The following is a 19,274-nucleotide window of genomic DNA, read 5'->3' on the forward strand; positions in this document are numbered from 1 at the left end:
TAGGGGGTACCATTGCTGTGTGCCCCGTGTAGGGGTGTAGCCCTGCCAGCACACAGCTATGGCAGAACTAGACAATCCGAAGAGCATCAGTTAAAGTGTAGTGTAACAGGAAGTTATAAGTTTTGAGTATGCCCTTTGCTTTTGTGATGGTTGATGATAACGTGTCAACTTGCTGCACTGGGGGGGGGTGCCCAGATTGAGCATTATTTCTGGTGTGTCTGTATGGGTATTTCTGGATGAGCCCAATATTTGAATCTGTGGCTCACTAAGGCAGATCACCCTCCTCCATGTGGGTGCATGACATCCAATCTGTTGAGGCACTGAGGAGAACAAAGGGCAGAAAAAAGAGAAGTCACTCCTTTTATTTCCTGCCAGCTTGAGCTGGGACATCCCATCTTATTCTCTCCTGCCCTTGGACTAAATTACAGTGCCAGCTCTTCTGGTTTTCTAGCTTGCAGATGGCGGATTCCAGGACTTCTCAGCATTCATAATCAGGTGAGCTAGTTGCCTATCATAAGAAATTCTTCATAATAAATCTCAAAATATCTATAAATATGTATATGCATATATAATATATAATAAATAATGTATATAATAAAATACATATATACATATCCATGGTTAAATACATAAATATTGCACATGCATGTGCTCTCTCTCTCTCTCTCTCTCTCTATATATATATATATATATATATTCTGTTTGAAGAACTCTGAGAAGATTCTGAGAACTCTATAAGGTTTAATTACAAATTTATACAGGTTGATTTTGAGTAATGGTTGTGTTTCATAACCAGCTATATTCCTGAAAATCTAACAATTGACACTCACATGCTCACTGTCTATAATTTTTGCAGCTCAGGCAGTTTTACTCTAAGAAACCTTTACCTGAGCATGAAGTAGGGGAAGGAAATACGCCCAAAGAAACTTTTTGTCTTGGAGGAATTAGCTGAAAGTCTATATCCGACCAGTGGACAGTGAAAATATTGACAGTTCATGCCTGTGGCTGTAGCACGAGTGACACTGGGCATGCAGCTTCAGCTCCAACTTCAGCCCTGGTAGTGCCAAACCCAGCAATTATAGTGAGGCAGTGAAGGGGGAGACGGGCGACACCCATAAGCAGGGTTTTCTGGAAGACTGTTCTTTTCAGAGCCCAGTCTTTAGAAGTATGTCTCAGTTCCTGTTCTCCCAGTATAAGCACCAATGGGATTTTGAGTCATTTTTTTAAAGTAATTGTTGAAAAGTATTTAAAGAAAGAAACCTCCAGGAAAAATCCTCATCTTCTTATGTGACTGGCCTCAGGAAATTTCATTTTAGGCATTAAAAGATGATGGGACCTTCTTTTTTCATCTCCCTATTGTAATGCCTGGTTATCTGTGGCAATACGGTTAGAGGACCATGGGGAAAATAGTCAAATTATCATGTGCGACTTTAACACCTAAGGAAAACCTAAAATGAAGCCCCAAAATATTCATTTTTGAAAATGACCACACACAAGAGGCTCAAAAAGCTGTAGTTTTACTCATTGACATCATGGGGTACATTAAGTCAACAGATAAATGAAGCATGCCTCAATGTTAAGCTAAATTGTGAGCATGAAGACTTCTCAAAATTAACACTACGTGATGGTGAGAAGACTATACATGACAAAATGAAAAACGTTTATGTTTAATTAATCTTGACATGCTACAGACAACTACCACACTTCCAAGAGCAAGGTGAGTAGAATACTGAGGGTCAGTCCATGACACATGAATTCTGCTCTACCTTCTTCCATCAAAGGCTTTGCTTTTAAGGGGTCTTATTTTGTCATGGGCTATACTAGTAAAATGAGGGTGGGGTAAAAACAGAAGCCACTTGCAATTTTACAGTTCTGACTTGAGCTTGCATGATGTGAGGGGTTTTGGTCAAGGATTAATTTATTTCGTTCTCCAAAGAGCAGAGCTAGGCAACAATCTTCACCATCCTTAAAAATACATTAAGGATCAGGCTTTAGAAAACAGGCAATTTCACTGAGTATGTTTACCTGTTGGCTGGACTGATAAAAATGTAAGAAGTATAATGCATGCAAGTGAAAACCAAAATATGTCTAAGTACAAGATTCCTGGTATGCTTAGATTTCTTGATTCTTGTCCTAGTGGATTTTTTGATTCATTGTCTGATTAAAAGAAAAAAAATGGAAGCCATGGTTATTATAAATTATAAAATATTATGTAACATTGATAACATTTATAAAATTTAAATAATACTAAGAAACCTACTGAGTGACAACAGCACTAACTCCATTTTATAGATGAGAACACGAATTAAATAACTTGGGTTAAAGTCCCATAGTGAGTTTCGGGCAGAACTAAGAAAAGAACCAGTTTCCTGAGTCCAAGACCAAGCTCCTTTCCATGAACCTAAATTGCCAATCTTGCCCAGTAATGGAACATGCCCACCTATTATTCCAAGCCCCTGAGAGGTTGAATGGATATCTTTTGAGATGCTAAGTTTTTGTCTCTCTGACCAAGTAAGAAAATGGGCATAATTCCCAGAACTCCCTGCAGAGTGGACCACACGTGGGGTTCAGCAGGCTATATCAAGTGGGGCTTGCTGAAGGAATGAGTGCTGCTTTGGTCTTAGGATCTGGCTGGTTCTTTCTTAAGGAAGTGATAGTTGAGGAATTAGTCCCTTTATAATGTCTCTGCAGGTTCAATTCCAAAAAAGATTCAGGAAAGGGGGTGGGGAGTAATAACACTTCCCATATATTTTATCCTGAGTTTTTCCCCATTCATGATTTTTTGTTGTTCAGAGACTAATTTCATTGAAACAAATACTATATTCAGTCAGAGAACTTGAGTTCCCTAGCCCAACTGATTTAAGATTCTATAAAATACAAAAGCAATATGTGGATTACTGCTTATTGAAACACTTTAAAAGAAGTAAAACCGCCAAACCATACAGTATACGTTCTTAAATGTTATTGTTTTTCTGACTACCTTGTAAATTACAATTATCAATTCTTAATCAAGAGTAAAATGTGCTCATCAACAGAGGGGTTTTTTTTAAAGGAACTTTTCTTTCTCTCCTCTAAATCGTCACAACCTAAGAGAAAGGTAGAGTTTTCAGCATAGATTTAAGCAGTCTTAATCTCACATCTCACAGATGACCATGTAGCTACTTTTCTCATTAGTGTATTAGTATACACACAACCCTGAGTTGTTTTTGTTTAGTATGGTGGCTATTTTTTTTCCTTTCCAAAATTGAATTATTTTAAAAATGTGAAGTAAAAAAAAATTAAAAATAAATAAAAAATTTCAAAAAATTAATAAATAAAAATATCAAGTGAATAGTGTTTTAGTGTATTGTGGAACTCGGTAGCATATCATTCTCCAACCGGAAATAAAAATGAGAAAATATTTGAGAACAAAAAAGAGAAAAAGAAGGTATTACGTGATATCGTTCAGAGTATCTCCTTTACAATCAGCTTCAGGTTTTAATGTACAAGTCACAGCCTCACAGCAAGGATTGGAACATTCCTGTAAAACACACACACAATGGGAAAGGGGTCAGGATTTTTTCTATAGACAAGGTGCATACAATTTTAGTACAAGATGACAAAGAAATTTTACTTTTTCAACTAAATTATACCACTGCATAGATTCCAGAGGAAATGACCGAGGAAGCTTAATAATAGAAAACAATGTTAAGTGCAATGAAAACTACCTCTTAAAAGGACAAAAATAGAATTACCCAAGAATGACCACAAATAAATTTGGCCTAGATGATATTACATGTAAATTAATTTAAAACTTCAAGGGAGAATATTTCTATACCATTCAAACTATTTGAAGGTAGGGAAAAAAAATTTTAAATTCTCAATTCATTTTGCTAAGCCTGTATAATTCTGATACTGAGAGCTGGTAATGACACACACACACACACATATCTGCACACATATGCATACACACACACGCACACACACATAAGCACATACACACATACACACATGCGTATACACATACATATACATACACAATTTTAATTTTTAATACAGATGCAAAAGCTTGAATAAAATATTAACAAAACAACAGTTTATTAATATAATAACTCTCCATTACAACTATACAGGGTTTTTTTTCCACCAAAAATGCAAGGGTGTCTCCACAGAACAGAATAAAGTAATATCATCCATCACATTAAGAGACTGAGGGTAGAAAACAACTAATATTATTGTGATAGATGGCAAAGATTAGAAAATAAAAATAATCTATAAAGAAAGAAAATATGTCTGATAAATAGAAAAATATATCTAATAAAATAAAAAGTAAGACATGGGTTATTTATAGTCTATATTTTTATGAAAACTCTGACAAATGTTATGAGAGAAAGAAAAGGTATGAAAGTAAAATAATAATTGGAAAGTATAAATCACATTTTCATCCTTCATATGTAATAAAATATTTGACATCAGGAAAAAATAGAGAATCTACTCTAAAAACAATGGATGAGTCACTAAGATTGCTTTTTAAGATAATAGTAAAATAACATCAAAAGAGTAATACAGCAGAACCCAATACAAAAAGTAAACATTATGCATACTAATACCAAAAAGAAAAATAGAAAATACTTCAGAATAAGCTTCATCATATGCAATAACTACATGAAGAACTTTATATTTAACTTTCCTGAGAAACTCAAAAGGCAACTAGTTTTGTTTTTTTTTTTATTTTTTATTTTTTATAGATTTTATTTATTTGTCAGAGACAGAGGGAGAGAGAGCGAGCGAGCACAGGCAGACAGAGAGGCAGGCGGAAGCAGAGGGAGAAGCAGGCTCCCTGCCGAGCAAGCAGCCTGATGTGGGACTCGATCCCAGGACTCTGGGATCATGACCTGAGCCGAAGGCAGCTGCTTAACCAACTGAGCCCCCCAGGCATCCCGGCAACTAGTTTTTAAAACAGTCAAATTTTGGGGGCGCCTGGGTGGCTCAGTCAGTTAAGCATCTGCCTTTGGCTCGGGTCATGATCCTGGGTCCTGGGATCAAACCCCACATCAGACTCCCTGCTCAGTAGGGAGTCTGCTTCTCCCTCTGCCCCTTACCCCACTTGTGTTCTCTCTCTATCTCTGTTGCTCTTTCTCTCTCTCTCTCAAATAGATAAATAAAATCTTTTTAAAAATAGAAAAGATAAAACAATAAAACAAAATCATATTGTGAAAATCCTGGTGGCCCTCAGAGCAAAATATGAATTTAATATACTTCAGTCAGAATCTCAATTGTATTTGTGAGCAAACTGATAAAAAAAAAAATACCAAGAGCTACATGGGAGAATGAACACTGAGGAATGATGATGCAAATTCCACCTCAAAAAATGAACACCCTTGGGCGCCTGGGTAGCTCAGTGTGTTAAACCTCTGCCTTCGGCTGGGGTCATGATCTCAGAGTTCTGGGATTGAGTCCCGCATCGGGCTCTCTGCTCAGCAGGGAGTCTGCTTCCTCCTCTCTCTCTCTCTCTCTACTCTCTCTCGTGACAGAGAGAGATCACAAGTAAGCACAGAGAAAGTCAAATAAATAAAATAAATATTTTTATTTTTTAAAATAAAATCTCTGTCAAATAAATAAAATCTTTAAAAAGAAAAAAATGAACACACTTGCTGTTGCAGATGTTAAAATGCATTGCATGGTTAAAGTCACTAAAATAGTGTGTGATGCTCGCGTGATAATATCTAGGTCGATCGGTAGAACGGTGGTTTTTAAGATCTGGAAAAAGACTTAAATGGATATATAAAAATAGTAAATAGCATATGAGATCATGGAACCTTGGATTATTCACTAAAAGATACTATATAAAGGTTATATACTACTTTTTAGGTACAAAAACTTATATTTAAAATTCAGCTGTTCATAAGCCTGAACTCTAGTTTTATTCAATTCCGTAAGAAGAAAATCAGCACAAAATGGAAGCAATATGAGGGCTGGCTGATGTACTTAGCGAATTTTAGACCCTACCCTTGACATAGACAGGGTTCCATTCTCTCTGTCTCTCTTTGTCAGTGCGCGCTGTCTACAAGCCCTGGGCCCGATGAAATCAGAAGTACCCCGGAGTGTGAACCATAGTTGTCTTCCACCCAAGAAGCCATATGGGAATGCAAGCAAGTAGGAATGAGATAAACTTATATCTAATTTATTATAAAGTACCAAATCATTTCCATTATTTCTTATTTCATTATACATAAAAGAATCTTTGCAATACTCTTTACAAACGATTGGTACACCATGAAATCTTCTAATGTAGTTCAACAGCTTAAAATGTCTGAATAAGTAGCTGAAGCATAAAGAGATTATATGCCCTCCCCCTTGTCATGGAGCCTCTTAAAGTAATGAATTAATCTTGGGTTGTGACAGACTTCGTTCATTATTGGCTTTGGATCTTTGGAACTAGTTACTTAACTTTTGTGAATCTCACTTCTCTAAATTGGGATAATAACAAAACCCATTATGAAGGTTTGTGAGTAATAAAGGAGATATGGTGTACATAAACATTCATTTTGCAGATTGACATAAAAAGTCTCTTCAAATAGTAGCTCATTTTTTTCAGTCTTAAAAGTAAAAGAAAATTTCTGGGAACTCAGAATGTTCTCTTAGAAACTAGTGTGGGATTGTTGACAAATATTTGTCAGAGACATTCTTTACATACATTCATCCCTTGCAAGGATCAGATTTTTATAAAGATTAATTATTAATAATTATTAATTATAAAGATTATCTTATATATTTTATATTAATAGCCTGTTTTCCATAGGTTTATGTGATTTTTCTTTCTCTCCTTCTCTGTTTCATTTATGGCTTAGTTTATACACTGGCTTGGTGAGTTCTCTCTAGAGAGAACTTGCTTCTAAATCTGTAATTGTTTTTGCTCAACAAATGATCAGCTGTGACTTTAGGTGATTTAAGAATTTCTGACCGATATGTCTAGGAAGGATCATAAATGACATGTTATAGTTAACGATTTACTTCTTTCCATTGAACTTTAGACAATCACATCATAAGTGTATCCTGGCTTTTGAAATGCCTTTCAAAATATGTCTAAAATAAGTATTAAAAACACAAGTGTGGGGCACCTGGGTGGTTCAATCTGTTAAGCTTCCAACTATTGGTTTCAGCTTAGGTCATGATCTCAAGGTTGTGAGATAGAGCCCCACATAGGGCTCTGTGATCAGTATGGGGTCTGCTTAGGATTCTCTCCCCCACCCACTTCCTCCCCTCTGTGTCTCCCCTAGTTTGCACTCTAAATAAATAAATAAGTGAAGAAACAAATAACAAATAAAATCGTTTTTTAAAAAAATGAAGAAAACCACAAGCCTAAGCCCATTTTTTTTTTTTTATTGCTATGATGCTATGTTTGTCTTTAAGAAGAATTTCCAAAAACCATTCCTTGAAGAAGGAAAAGAAAAAGAAAACACCGTAATTCCCATGCGGCTGTAACTCTTTAATAAACTTTTAAACTGTGGATATTTCATACCTTAGGAGAACCACAATCACAGTCTTCTCCTGCTTCCAGAAGTTTGTTCCCACACACTGAGTTTGTTATCACATTTTTAGGAGTTGGTGCTTGCAGGAGGCACTTTGGTTTTTGCGATAAAATGTATTTCTCAAAATGTGAACGGCAGGATACACTGAAATCCTTTGGGAATTTTGAACTGTAAACAGAAGAAAAATCATGATATCTAGTGATAGATTAACATGAGAATCTGACTTGGCTAACTATATCACCTGGTTCAGTGGAAATTCCAAATTCATTTTCCATTTAGGACTGTACTATGTTATATGTGGAGCACGAAGGAGCATAAATACTACACTAGTTGGAAAATTGTTTCCCTAGATACTGAGCTTGTAGAACTGGAAGAATTTAAATCCCTGTGTGGATTCAGTACCGTTATACATGGCAGAAACGATGAATGAGTCTTACCATTTGGGATCACCATCGAGGGCTGAGAGTTAAGAAATAATAATTATAAATTAGTGAAAGGAAATAATTGCAGACTTAGGATGTATTTCTTCCTATTCATGAGCACTTTAAGAGCAAAGTATTCTTTTTATTTTTCTGTCCCAAGTCCTTGCAAAGTGACTGGCATTAGAAGTGAATTAATATTAACATAAAAATGGAATGAGGATTAGTAATGGAGACAAATAAGAAAGTTGTCATCATTTTAATTAGATACATATTTTTAGAAAACATATTATTATTTAATAAAAGTTTGTACCTCTTAATCTCCTTCATCTGTTCTGCCCATCCTCCTACCCCACTGTCAACCACCAGTTAGTTCTCTGTATTTTGAGCATATTTCTGTTTTTATCTGTTTGTTAGCTTGTTCATTTGTTTGTTCATTAGTTTTATCTTTTAGATTGCCTTTATAAGTAAAAATTTCTTTTTCTGTTTGAGTTATTTCACTTAGCATAATACCTTCTAGGACTATCCATGTTGACATGAATGGCACTATTTCATTCTTCTTTATGGCTGAGTAATATGTGTGTGTGTGTGTGTGTGTGTGTGTGTAGCATTTTCTTAATCCATTCATTTATTGATGGACACTTATGTTGTTTTCATATCTTGGTTATTGTTTAAAACTATGTTGTTTAATGTTAAAATTATTTTAAGTTAAAATAACGTGGTTAACATTCTCATAATCTCTAACTTGGCATATTTGGAAATCTTAAACAATGAGCCCTGATGAGCTGATAAAACCTAGGCATCAAGAGGCTATAGGGTGAATTAATGGGATTCACAGCTCTTGTTTTAAAAAAAATACACATTCACTATATAGACTGCATCTGAATTCTTTAAGTTTTAAGAAATTTATATTTTTTCTCAAGGATGACAAGATCTCACCTCAGATATCCATTCATCACACAACTCCCTGAGGGACACTTGGTATAATATGGAACATCAGGCATACCAAGGACATGACCCAACTCATGTGACATCACTCCTACAAGAGCCACATTATTCTTTTTGCTAGCCTGGAAAAAAAAAGGAACATTTATTACTTATGTTCATTTATTTTCTAGGTTAATAAATTAGTTCAACAGGTGAAAAATAATGTCATTTAGCTCCTTTTCCTGGCATTGGCTATTGTAAAATGTCGAATTACCATTTGAAATGGCTGACTCCTGTGCATTCAACCATTGAATCAGTGCTCAATAAATATTTTCTGAGCTAATGAGGAGTTCTTGGTAAACGATGAGTAAATTAATGTAATTACATTCTTTGTAGGAAGTACCATACTACATATTCAAAGGCCTCCAAAACCTATTGTCATAATTCTTGACATTGGTAGTACTTGGTTGTATGACGCCAAAATGCACCTTCTCTGACCTCTTTAACCTCTCTCACCGTTGATACTGCAGATCATTAATTTGAAGTTGGCTCAGGCCACAGAGGGCATCTGGGTTCCCTTTCTGTTCCAATCTTCCTATTCTTATTCCCTAATATCAAATAAAGAATGAAGACTACTGGGAGGGCCAATGTAAGGAGATATTCTGTTTCATAATCCAAGGTATCTTCAGTGCAACTATTTACCAGTAGGTTCATTTCTACTTTTATTTACTGACTCAGCAAATGTTCTTTGTGATAACTCTGTACAAGGCATCATTCTGGTCTTCATAGAGGACACAGGACCACAGAGAGTCTTATTATGAGTTTACAAACCTCAATGACAGCAACAGAAGCTGAGGAACACAAGGAATTCGAGGCTGCCATTCCTACACGTCCATTTCTGAAGCCAATTCCACTGCATGAAAATTACAGGTATACTGTCACAATCTGAGTCTTTGGAACCATTAGATTTTGTCAGTTATGTTTTAGATTTCCCATGTTGCTCCACCCTTTTTATATTTGCTAGGCTCCAGAAAAGCTTCTGCTCTTCCACAGCATTATACGATCACAGATGATCACCACAACCAGAAATCCATTTTAGTAAACATGACATGGGTCTTCACATTCTTATAGGTGAATTCCTAATGGTAGAACTTCAGGCTCTCTGACAATTGATTGGAGAGATACAATTGAGCAGAAATCTCTGGCAAGAACCCTTTGGGATAACTCTTCTCTCTTGCCTACATACACCCGACCCTGGCCAGCATATGCTCACCTGAGTAACTGTGCATGGTCGTGTCTCTTCATTTTCCCCAGGTTAGAACGATGCCAATTCAGAAAGTTGTTAAAGGTATCACCAATGTTGGGCACTATCTTGATCTTATCACCATCCGACCAGATTTCCATACCTACCAATGCCACTTGAACATCTATGGTATTATAAATCTGTTGGAAGAACATTTTTCTTCATGAAAATGTTTGAGGTTTCTTTATTGTCTTAGATCTTTTGTTAACATAAGTGATGGATAGGTGTTTCATGTTTTGAAAATAGAAATCCTAGAAGTAACATGTGATTTTCCCTTGATATTGAACCTGGCCTGATAAATTTACCAAAATTGCTGACATTAATCCCTTGTGACCCACCCAGCTCCTTACTTGGTGAAACCATAGGGAAGCCCCAAGCTTCAACATAGAAATACATGTTTACAGGACAAATATCTTACCACATTGAGTAGGTTCATCACATCAAACACAAAGCTTCTTATCAAAGTTAGATTCCCCTTATACATGTTATACTATAAAATACAAAATACAAACATAATTTTTAAAAAGTTGACACAGTACAGAATTTAACATTTTTAAGAAAAATTACATATTTCAACATAAATAAATGTTTATTCATTCATGTCTGACTTATATAACACTGTTTCAACAAATTCTTTTTAAAGGTAAGAATTTTTTGGTAAGAAAAGAAGTAGGCATTCTTAGATATTTCAGTGTTTTCCATTTCTAAGTTAAAGAAATCAAATTAATAATTTTAATATTTCTAACAAATTCAATATTATTAAAATTTGATTATAAAGCAGTATTTGCTAATTTAGGATCACAGATTATAGTATTTTGATAGATACAAATATAATTTGTAAAATATATATAGTTTTGCATCTACTTTGTAATAGAGTGAGAATTTTAAAAATATTTTAATAACCCATTTTTTATCATTATAGTTGATTTCTTATAGCTATCTGGTATTAAGTATACTTTCAATATCTGAATATATTGACAGTAGATGGACATTAAAGGGTCAGTGAATGAATAAGACCAGCAAGGCATGTAGAAAAGACATGACAGTCAGGTGACCAGAGTCTGCATTTTCAACGAGGAGAGCTTATTTCCTTTGTCCATTTGATAAGAAAACTTAAAAGTCAACTTAGCCACCTAAGAAGCATGTATATTTCATACTTACAAAGGCATTATCCAGCACCAACAAGAGATCAATGTATTTCTCAGCCTGAAGATAGTTTTTTTCCTTTTCAAAGAGTAAAATGACAACATTAATAATCATTTTTTATCTTAAAAAATTGAAAAAATTCCAATGAGTTTTTTTTCCAGAGGGAAATTAAGTTAAAGAATAAATAAATGAACCATAGGTTTTGCCTATAGGAGTAACTGTTGAACACAATGGTATACCATATTTCATTGCAGAGATAATCGGAAGAAATGATGACATGGGAAATCTATACTTACTTCTGGGCTATTGAGTGACCTGGAGGTTCGAATATGGCCTTGTTTCCTGCCAACACTTCTTACACCACAAGTATAATTAGCCAGGTCTGGCTCCTCCTGGTTATATGTGAGGACAGCATGTTCTTCTTGGTCTGTGCTTTTCAGAGGCTTTATCATGTATCTTTGGTCATGGTGTGTAAAATACCCCCTGTGATATACAGAGACTCATATTTCAAGATTATCTGCCACACGGAGTCACAATACTGACCAGAACAGAGCATACCTCTCCTTAAATCCTAAACTCAAGCATGCAGTTTTCATTCATAGGTCTTCCAACTAACTTTTGCTGATTTAAGTTATAATCAGTACTTGTCAATAGTAAAATAAATTTTATATTATTTACTAGAAAATTCTGAACAAGAATTGTTAAGATGAAGCTATCCCAAAGAATTTAGAATTTATATCATAAGTTCAGTAATATTTGTCCATAGTTTATTTATATGCTTAGCAAACATTTCTTGGCAGGTCCTAGGAATATCGTGGAGGACAGAGTAAAGAAGCATTTAGATGCTGAAACTCCATAGGAGAGAAATAATCATTAGCAAATCAGCCAGAGAAACAGGTTGGAACTAGTAGTAGCTTAAAGAATTCTTCTTTTTAAAAATGAAAGCTTGCCATTTTCAACGATGTAGATGGAACTAGAGGCTGTTATTCTAAGCGAAATAAGTCAATCAGAGAAAGACAATAATCATATGATCTCACTGATATGAAGAACTTGAGAAAAAGGACAAAGTGTCATAGGGGAAGGAAGGGAAAAATGACATGAGATGAAACCAGAGAGGGAGACAGAGCATAAGAGACTCTTAATCTCAGGAAACAAACTGAGGGTTGCTGGAGGCAAAAGAGGTGGAGAGTTGGGGTGGCTGTTTGATGGACATTGGGGAGAGTATGTTTTATGTTGAGTGTGTGAATTGTGTAAGACTGACAAATCACAGACCTGTATCCCTGAAGCAAATAATATGCTATATGTTAATTAAAAAAAAGAATTCTTTTTAGTAAGGAAATAAGTTCAGAAATACAAAGTGAATTCATATGATGGAGGATTACAAATACAGGATAGATAGTCATTAAAAATTATATCTGTGAATACATTTCATGATATAAGAATAAGCTTATGATATACTGTGGCATGAACTATCTAGAAGAACTATATATATTTTATTTCATATTGCAACTATGTAAAAGATATATATATCTATGTGCATAAAGACTGCAAGTATGACAAAGTGTTAGTGATACTGGTCGCTCCTAAGCACAATTTTGTGGTTGTTATTTTCTTATTTGCACTTCTTCTTACTTTCCAAATTTTCCTTAATTGGCAAGAATTATTTTTGTGAACAGAAATATCACATACACGCATGTGTCTGTGAACACATACACTGTTAAAAATTATGTTAAACACAATTATAAAATGCTTGCAAGTGTTATACTGTAATCTTCAGTTTGACAGCATTTTATCTATGCAGAAGATTTTACCAAGGTAATAAGAAGACATGATGTCCAGGAAGACTCAGCTCTGTGTAAAGAATGGTACTTAATGTTTAACATTTTTGCAGGTGACTCACCTCAACCCATTACAAGTACTGATGCTGGCAACAGAACGCTTTTCATTTAGTATGTGTCCTTTATAGAAGCAATGTTCCTAAAGATGGAAAAAAGAAATATGTTTTTTAACTACAAGAATAAGGGGAGGGGGGTTGGGAGAAGGGGGGAAGGTTATGGACATTGGGGAGGGTATGTGCTTTTGGGTAAATTGGAAGGGGAGATGAACCATGAGAGACTATGGACTCTGAAAAACAGTCTGAGGGGTTTGAAGTGGCGGGGGGGTGGGAGGTTGGGGTACCAGGTGGTGGGTATTATAGAGGGCACAGCTTGCATGGAGCACTGGGTGTGGTGAAAAAATAATGAATACTGTTTTTCTGAAAATAAATAAATTGGAAAAAAAAAAAAACATATCATGGCTGTGGTGAAAGCTGTTATTTTGCGTATGTAGGAAGGTTCTTCAAATAGTGGTACCAGCCAGACCAGTTCCCAGAAACGAAAATAGTGAGAACTTTAGAAATTTTACAACTTCTTCTACTATTGACCCTGGAAATTCCATCTTTGATAGTTGAATTGACTTTCTGGCACTGATTGCACAAAAGGAAAGTCCAAGGAGTGTGAACTTAAGAGGGCTCCTGGTAAAAGTAGAGTTCCTAAGACATTGTGCATCACATATCAATTATATGAGGTAACCATTTTTCTAGATTCCAGGATTCTCAAGGAGTCACACTACCACTCCTAAGCCCTTCATGGGGCTGGTCCAACTTGTTGTTTTAATTGGTATGTTAGTGCAATCCCTTCACCAGCATCAAAACCACAGAAACTTTGTTCACAACTAGAGATTTGGACATGGTTGGTGCTTTATATAAATGAATTAGGGGGTCACTTATGTATACTTATGTATGATCCAATAAATTGAATAAATTTATTCAAGCCATTGAATAAACTCTTGTTCAAAATAAACTGACTCGTTTTAGGGTCTGAAATTCCATCTATGTTTTTCTTGATTTGGAAAAAACCTCGTCATCGTAAAGATTTTCTTGTAGAGGGCTTGGAAAAAGTACCAAATTAAGATATCATAAACCATTCACACAAGAGCACGAGTTAATTTAAATGTTAGCAAAATCAAGAAATCCATGAAATGAGAAGTGTTAGTGGGAAGGGAACAAAGAGCCATTCTGTGACAGAAGTTTTGTCTTTTTATAGAGATTTATGTTTGGGAGTGTCTAAGGAGAGGGACTCTGAGAAATTCACTTAGCTTGGTAACACCCCATGATTATCTTTTTGTATTCTCTTCCTGTTCTTACCTTGGCATTGATTTTCTACGTCTGACATCTAGGCCTTGACATTATCTATGGCGTGGTGGTTTAATGAGATATAAAATTATATTAAGTGATTAATATTCCATTTCTGACCTCAGGATATATGCATATATTATTCAAAAATAGTAAATAGCTATATGATGTTTCAAGAAGCTACTGGGCAGAATATTTCTAACTTTTGACAAGATCATTTAGAGGGAAGTGAACTTGTGGTTGCTTCTACAAATGCAATACTTGGAAGCCTCCTCCTATCTTTACCTTAAAAAAAAAGATGACTATGATTTTTTTTTCATCTTCTCATCTGTTGTCTCATTGGTCAGAGACAAGCACTTTCTTTCCAAGTCCTTTGATTTCTTTTTTAATTGTCCTCACAACTATGCATCTTGCAACATAAGTGCCAGATCCCAGAAAGAATCCTAGAAAGCATTCAGAACCTACCATGTTCTGAGGGTCTGTAGTGATTTCCTCTCCTCTGGGTGAGTAATATGTTTCAGTGTAGTCTGGCCTTAGGATGTGTCTGCAAATTTCAGAAAATTGCAAGGTACACTTAGGGTTGTAATAAGGGATAATGTTCCCGAGACAGTGAGAAACAACAGACATTCTGACTCATTGACCCTTTTCCAACAATGACACTCTGTTGCTGAAGCAAATCAAAGCATTAATTATGCCCATAAGATTCAAGGGAATAAATGCCCCTAGATACTTTTCAGCTGCAAATTTTCTATTCTCAAAAGGGTTATTCTGGGATTCTTTGCATCAAAATCCCAGCCTCCAGAGGGTCCCTGAAGGGTGCTGGGTTACAAACATGCATAAAAGACCATTGTATCAGAGAGATGTAGAATTTGGTGAAGTCACATCCCCAGGCTCTGTGCCCTGAATGACCCTTACAAATGTTCTTAGAAAAATAGTGGAAAGCTATGTCAAAAATTTGAGTTCATATGGGTAGGAAAGATTTTCAATTAATTAGAAGTACTAAGGAAGAAAAATTATTTGTGTTGCTCTTTGTTTATATTTTGCATGTAATTTCCTTAGAAAGCAACAACCGTCTTAGCTAACATCAATGCAATCTAATTAACATCTAAAACTCAACGTTTCATGTCTTCTATCTCAAATCACACTAAATAGAGTCTCAAGAAGGTTTATTTTTCCCTATTTTGTTAATATAATCTAGCGATTAGACTTTCAGGAAGTACAACTTACTTGCTTTTTTGCAGGTGAAGAACAACTTCTTCTCCATTTAATGTTATCTGATACTGAAGTTCAGGTTCATATCTTTCCTAAAAATGTTTAATAATATACTGATATCAATTTGTATTTCTTAGTCTATCTGAAATAATTATAATATAATGATACTGTCATATATAGAAGAATAATTACAAGTGCCTATAGTATAAAACAGTTCTCATATATAGTTAAAATATGTAAAATAAAACACAAATCATACATTAAGATGGATTTCCAAAAAATACAATAATGCAGCAAAAATACTCACAGATTAAACTAACTTTACTGTGTAAGATAGGGGCTTATTACTTGCCTAACTATACAATATACTGTCCTGTGTTTCCTAAAGGATCACTAGTGATGTAATAATAAGGCACGTATTTTTATTACTTTAAAACCAAACAAAATATACTAAAGAAAATAAACTAAGAACTACTAAGAACTAAGGTAAAAATTATAAATATTGGTAACAATGTAACAAAGAGTTAATATCTTTAATAAATTTTATAAATCTTGCTAATTAATGATATAATATTGAACTCTCTGTTATAGACAAAATGCCCAAGGAAAAGGAAATTCTGTGGGACAGGAAGTGAGGGTATGGTTTGGTGAACTTAGCAAGAAACATTTCTTTCTAGAAACATTCCAGAAATGCTTCCTTTCCTATGCCCTCCCCTTAGCCTCCAAACTTGGAGAAATGTCTAAGCAGCTTTATTCTTTCTGATCAATTGAAACAGTTAACTCTCTTCCTACTGTTTAAATGTGTTTCTGAGAATCCTGTATTCTTTCCTGGATTACATAGACAATTTTGTATTTTACTTGTGTAGTAGAGGAGCTATGGATATGGCCTTCAAAATTAAACTGTTAGGCATTACCTCTATTAGTAAAAAGGCACTTTATTGGCTCTATCGTTGTGAAATCCCACTATCATTCACATTACTTACCTCTTTGCCATTCTCTGTTTGGTTGTTCTGTATTTCCCTTTTGTGTAAAATGTGTAGTTTTTTAGGATGAACTACTTCATAGAGCTCTAATTCCGATGTTTGATTTATGGCTATTGCTAGAGAAAAAGAGATAATATTAACATAACACATTTAAAGGTCTTGGGTTTTGTTTTGGTTTGGGTTGGTTGGTTGCCTTTGTTGAAATGGCATGAAAGACTGAATTCTCATCCAGAAATTAAGTATTAAGAAAAGCAAGGTCCTGGGTCACCTGGGTGGCTCAGTGGGTTAAAGCCTCTGCCTTCGCTCATTTCATGATCCCAGGGTCTTGGGATCGGGCCCCACATAGGCTCTCTCTGCTCAGCAGGGAGCCTGCTTCCCCCTCTCTCTCTGTCTGCCTCTCTGCCTACTTGTGATCTCTGTCTGTCAAATAAATAAATAAAATCTTGAAAAGAAAAGAAAAGAAAAGAAAAGCAAGGTTCTCCTTCTTCCTTTTCCTATCAGCTATGATAACAAAGAAATTTTATTTTGCTCTATTTACTTATTCTGGAAAGACAGGGAGATGATGAAATAATTCTTCAGATGATTTCTCAGTACATGGGAGATTATAGAAGCCAGGAGTCTGCCCTGTAGTCCATTTCCCTCTTCCACTGTAGTCCTCTTCAAAATTGTAGATTTTTCTCTCCGTGTTCTCAGAGATCTGTTTTTCCTTTCTATGTCTTTTTCTCTTCGTGGTGTAACCCCTGACTACCCCTTCCAAAAATAAAATTTGTCATAAGCAGGTAATACCTCATTTTTAGGGAAGACTCTACTAACCACTTATTTCTAAGTGTAACAATAAACCATTATATTCTTTCTTTCATTAGCCTTTGCCTCAAGACTTCAGATTTCATATGAACAAAGTTTTGTTATCCGCTGCTGGAGCAATTTCAAAGTAACGAATAGCAAGTAGGAAAATTAGATAGCAAGTAGGCTAAATGTCCTTCTTGATATACTTGGTATGATAATTACATAGACAATTTTGTATTTTACTTGTGTAGTAGGAAAAGAACTGATATCAGAGCCAAAAGCTATGGTCTCAAGTCCTACCTAAATGACCTTATAGAAGTTATTTTGCTTTCCTATCAGTTTACTTACCTAAAATGGAGGTTACTCTAAAAATTGAATAACATAAAATATGTAAAATTAGGTAGCACCAGTCTAGGAAGATGGCAGGTGCAGCTTATCTACTTTTTCTTTTAATTGTTCAATCATAAGGTCAGTTTTATTTTTAAATGTTCCCATTTTCAAAGATAAATGTCTGTGCTTAGAGCCAATTTCCCACTGAAAGACAGGGTGACTTTGGGAACATCGAACAGTTTAATACTTGGCTGACGTGGAGAACCTGAAGGAAAATTATCAACCAGACTTCCTCCTCCTCAGCCCCCAGAGTTCTATTATCCCCAAAAGGATTCATTACACAGGAGAACAGGAAATTTATAAATATATTACTGTAAGTTTTTCTTTTAATCAGTGGAGAATATGAATCCAATTAATGGAAAGAGTTGCTGGGGTTGAGATTAGAATAAATTTTAGGAGATTTTAGACTTTAACTCTTCGGTTGGTCAATTAAGTTTTAATTTTGCTTAATACTATATTTATGTCTAATTTAACACTAATTTTAGTTAAACGTCTCCCTTGTCATCCATCCTGGCACAGTTTTTGGTCAAATTGTATCTTGATAGATGATTTTCTCCTTCTGGAGTAGAAAATAATCAATGTTATTCAAGATAACATTGGAGATGGCAAGAAAATTCTCAATTTCTGGTCTGGAAGTTAATCCTCTTGTGTTATTTGGTGTGTGTGTTTTAGAAAATACAATTATAGATCTAGTAGCATTATTGAATGAGAAGTAAAATTTCAGGTATATCCTAACTAAATTATTATACCAATCACAACACCTTGATTATGAGCATGGAGTTTATGTAAATTGAGTAAATATACCAAAATGCAAACTGTAGTGATCCTTTGGTAATATAAGAATGCTACTTTCTCAATGTTACTTTAAAAATGCATTAAATAATTTGACTTTTGTATAAAATGTCGGTATTTTAGTGCTTACCTTGAGTTTGAATGATGAGCCAGAGGACAGAAAGTAGTGCCAAAGACATGTTGCCTGCTGCAGATAGCTGAGAAGTCCCACACAGCACGAAACTGGTCTCTCTAGAAGTCCAGTTTTATCTTCCCCTACTTCTCTTTACAAACTGGAAGGAAAAAAAAAAAAAAAAAAAAAAAAACAAGAAAAACATCAAGCATTCTTTGTGAAATTAGGGAATGTTTCTTAATGATGTTGGGAAATTGCAATGTCAAGATCATGATAATGTTCCTTTTTAAGAGAGGTGTTTATATCTGCGGTTACAGCTTGTTAAAGAATTTATATCTGGACAGCTGCTTGGACCTGGTGTTCCTATAGTGGTGGGAAAACATCAACTGAGACTGAGATCCCTGTGTACATATTTGCCTACTCACCAAACTGAATCACCACAACTGCCATTCGGTAATCTTATAAAAATTGATCTATAAATTAAAAAAATATATATATTAGTAGTCCATATATATTTTGAG

General features: G+C 34.9%; 1 protein-coding gene across 1 annotated transcript; it reads right to left on the reverse strand.

Moving 5' to 3' along the window:
- Positions 1-1,789: 1,789 nt before the first annotated feature.
- Positions 1,790-18,951, reverse strand: ADAMDEC1 (ADAM like decysin 1). Its single transcript, XM_044268097.1, has 14 exons — positions 18,772-18,951; positions 16,674-16,789; positions 15,706-15,782; positions 14,944-15,022; positions 13,207-13,283; positions 11,603-11,789; positions 11,322-11,384; positions 10,579-10,650; positions 10,131-10,300; positions 9,689-9,770; positions 8,870-9,000; positions 7,502-7,679; positions 3,435-3,520; positions 1,790-2,157 (listed from the first exon to the last, which is right to left on the reverse strand). The coding sequence occupies exons 1-14, from the start codon at positions 18,818-18,820 to the stop codon at positions 2,151-2,153; spliced, it is 1,374 nt and encodes a 457-aa protein (XP_044124032.1). The 5' UTR covers positions 18,821-18,951; the 3' UTR covers positions 1,790-2,150.
- Positions 18,952-19,274: the final 323 nt, after the last annotated feature.

Source organism: Neovison vison, chromosome 11 (assembly GCF_020171115.1).
Source record: "Neovison vison isolate M4711 chromosome 11, ASM_NN_V1, whole genome shotgun sequence".
Taxonomy (NCBI): domain Eukaryota; kingdom Metazoa; phylum Chordata; class Mammalia; order Carnivora; family Mustelidae; genus Neogale; species Neogale vison.

Coding starts and splice junctions, on each gene's coding strand:
- ADAMDEC1 (XM_044268097.1), bottom strand. CDS start 18,820: ATGTCTTTGGCACTACTTTCTGTCCTCTGGCTCATCATTCAAACTCAA. Junction 13,284..14,943: donor CTACAGACCCTCAGAACATG/GTAGGTTCTGAA, acceptor TTCCATCTTTAG/GAACATTGCTTCTATAAAGG. Junction 9,771..10,130: donor GACCATGCACAGTTACTCAG/GTGAGCATATGC, acceptor ATTTTCATGCAG/TGGAATTGGCTTCAGAAATG.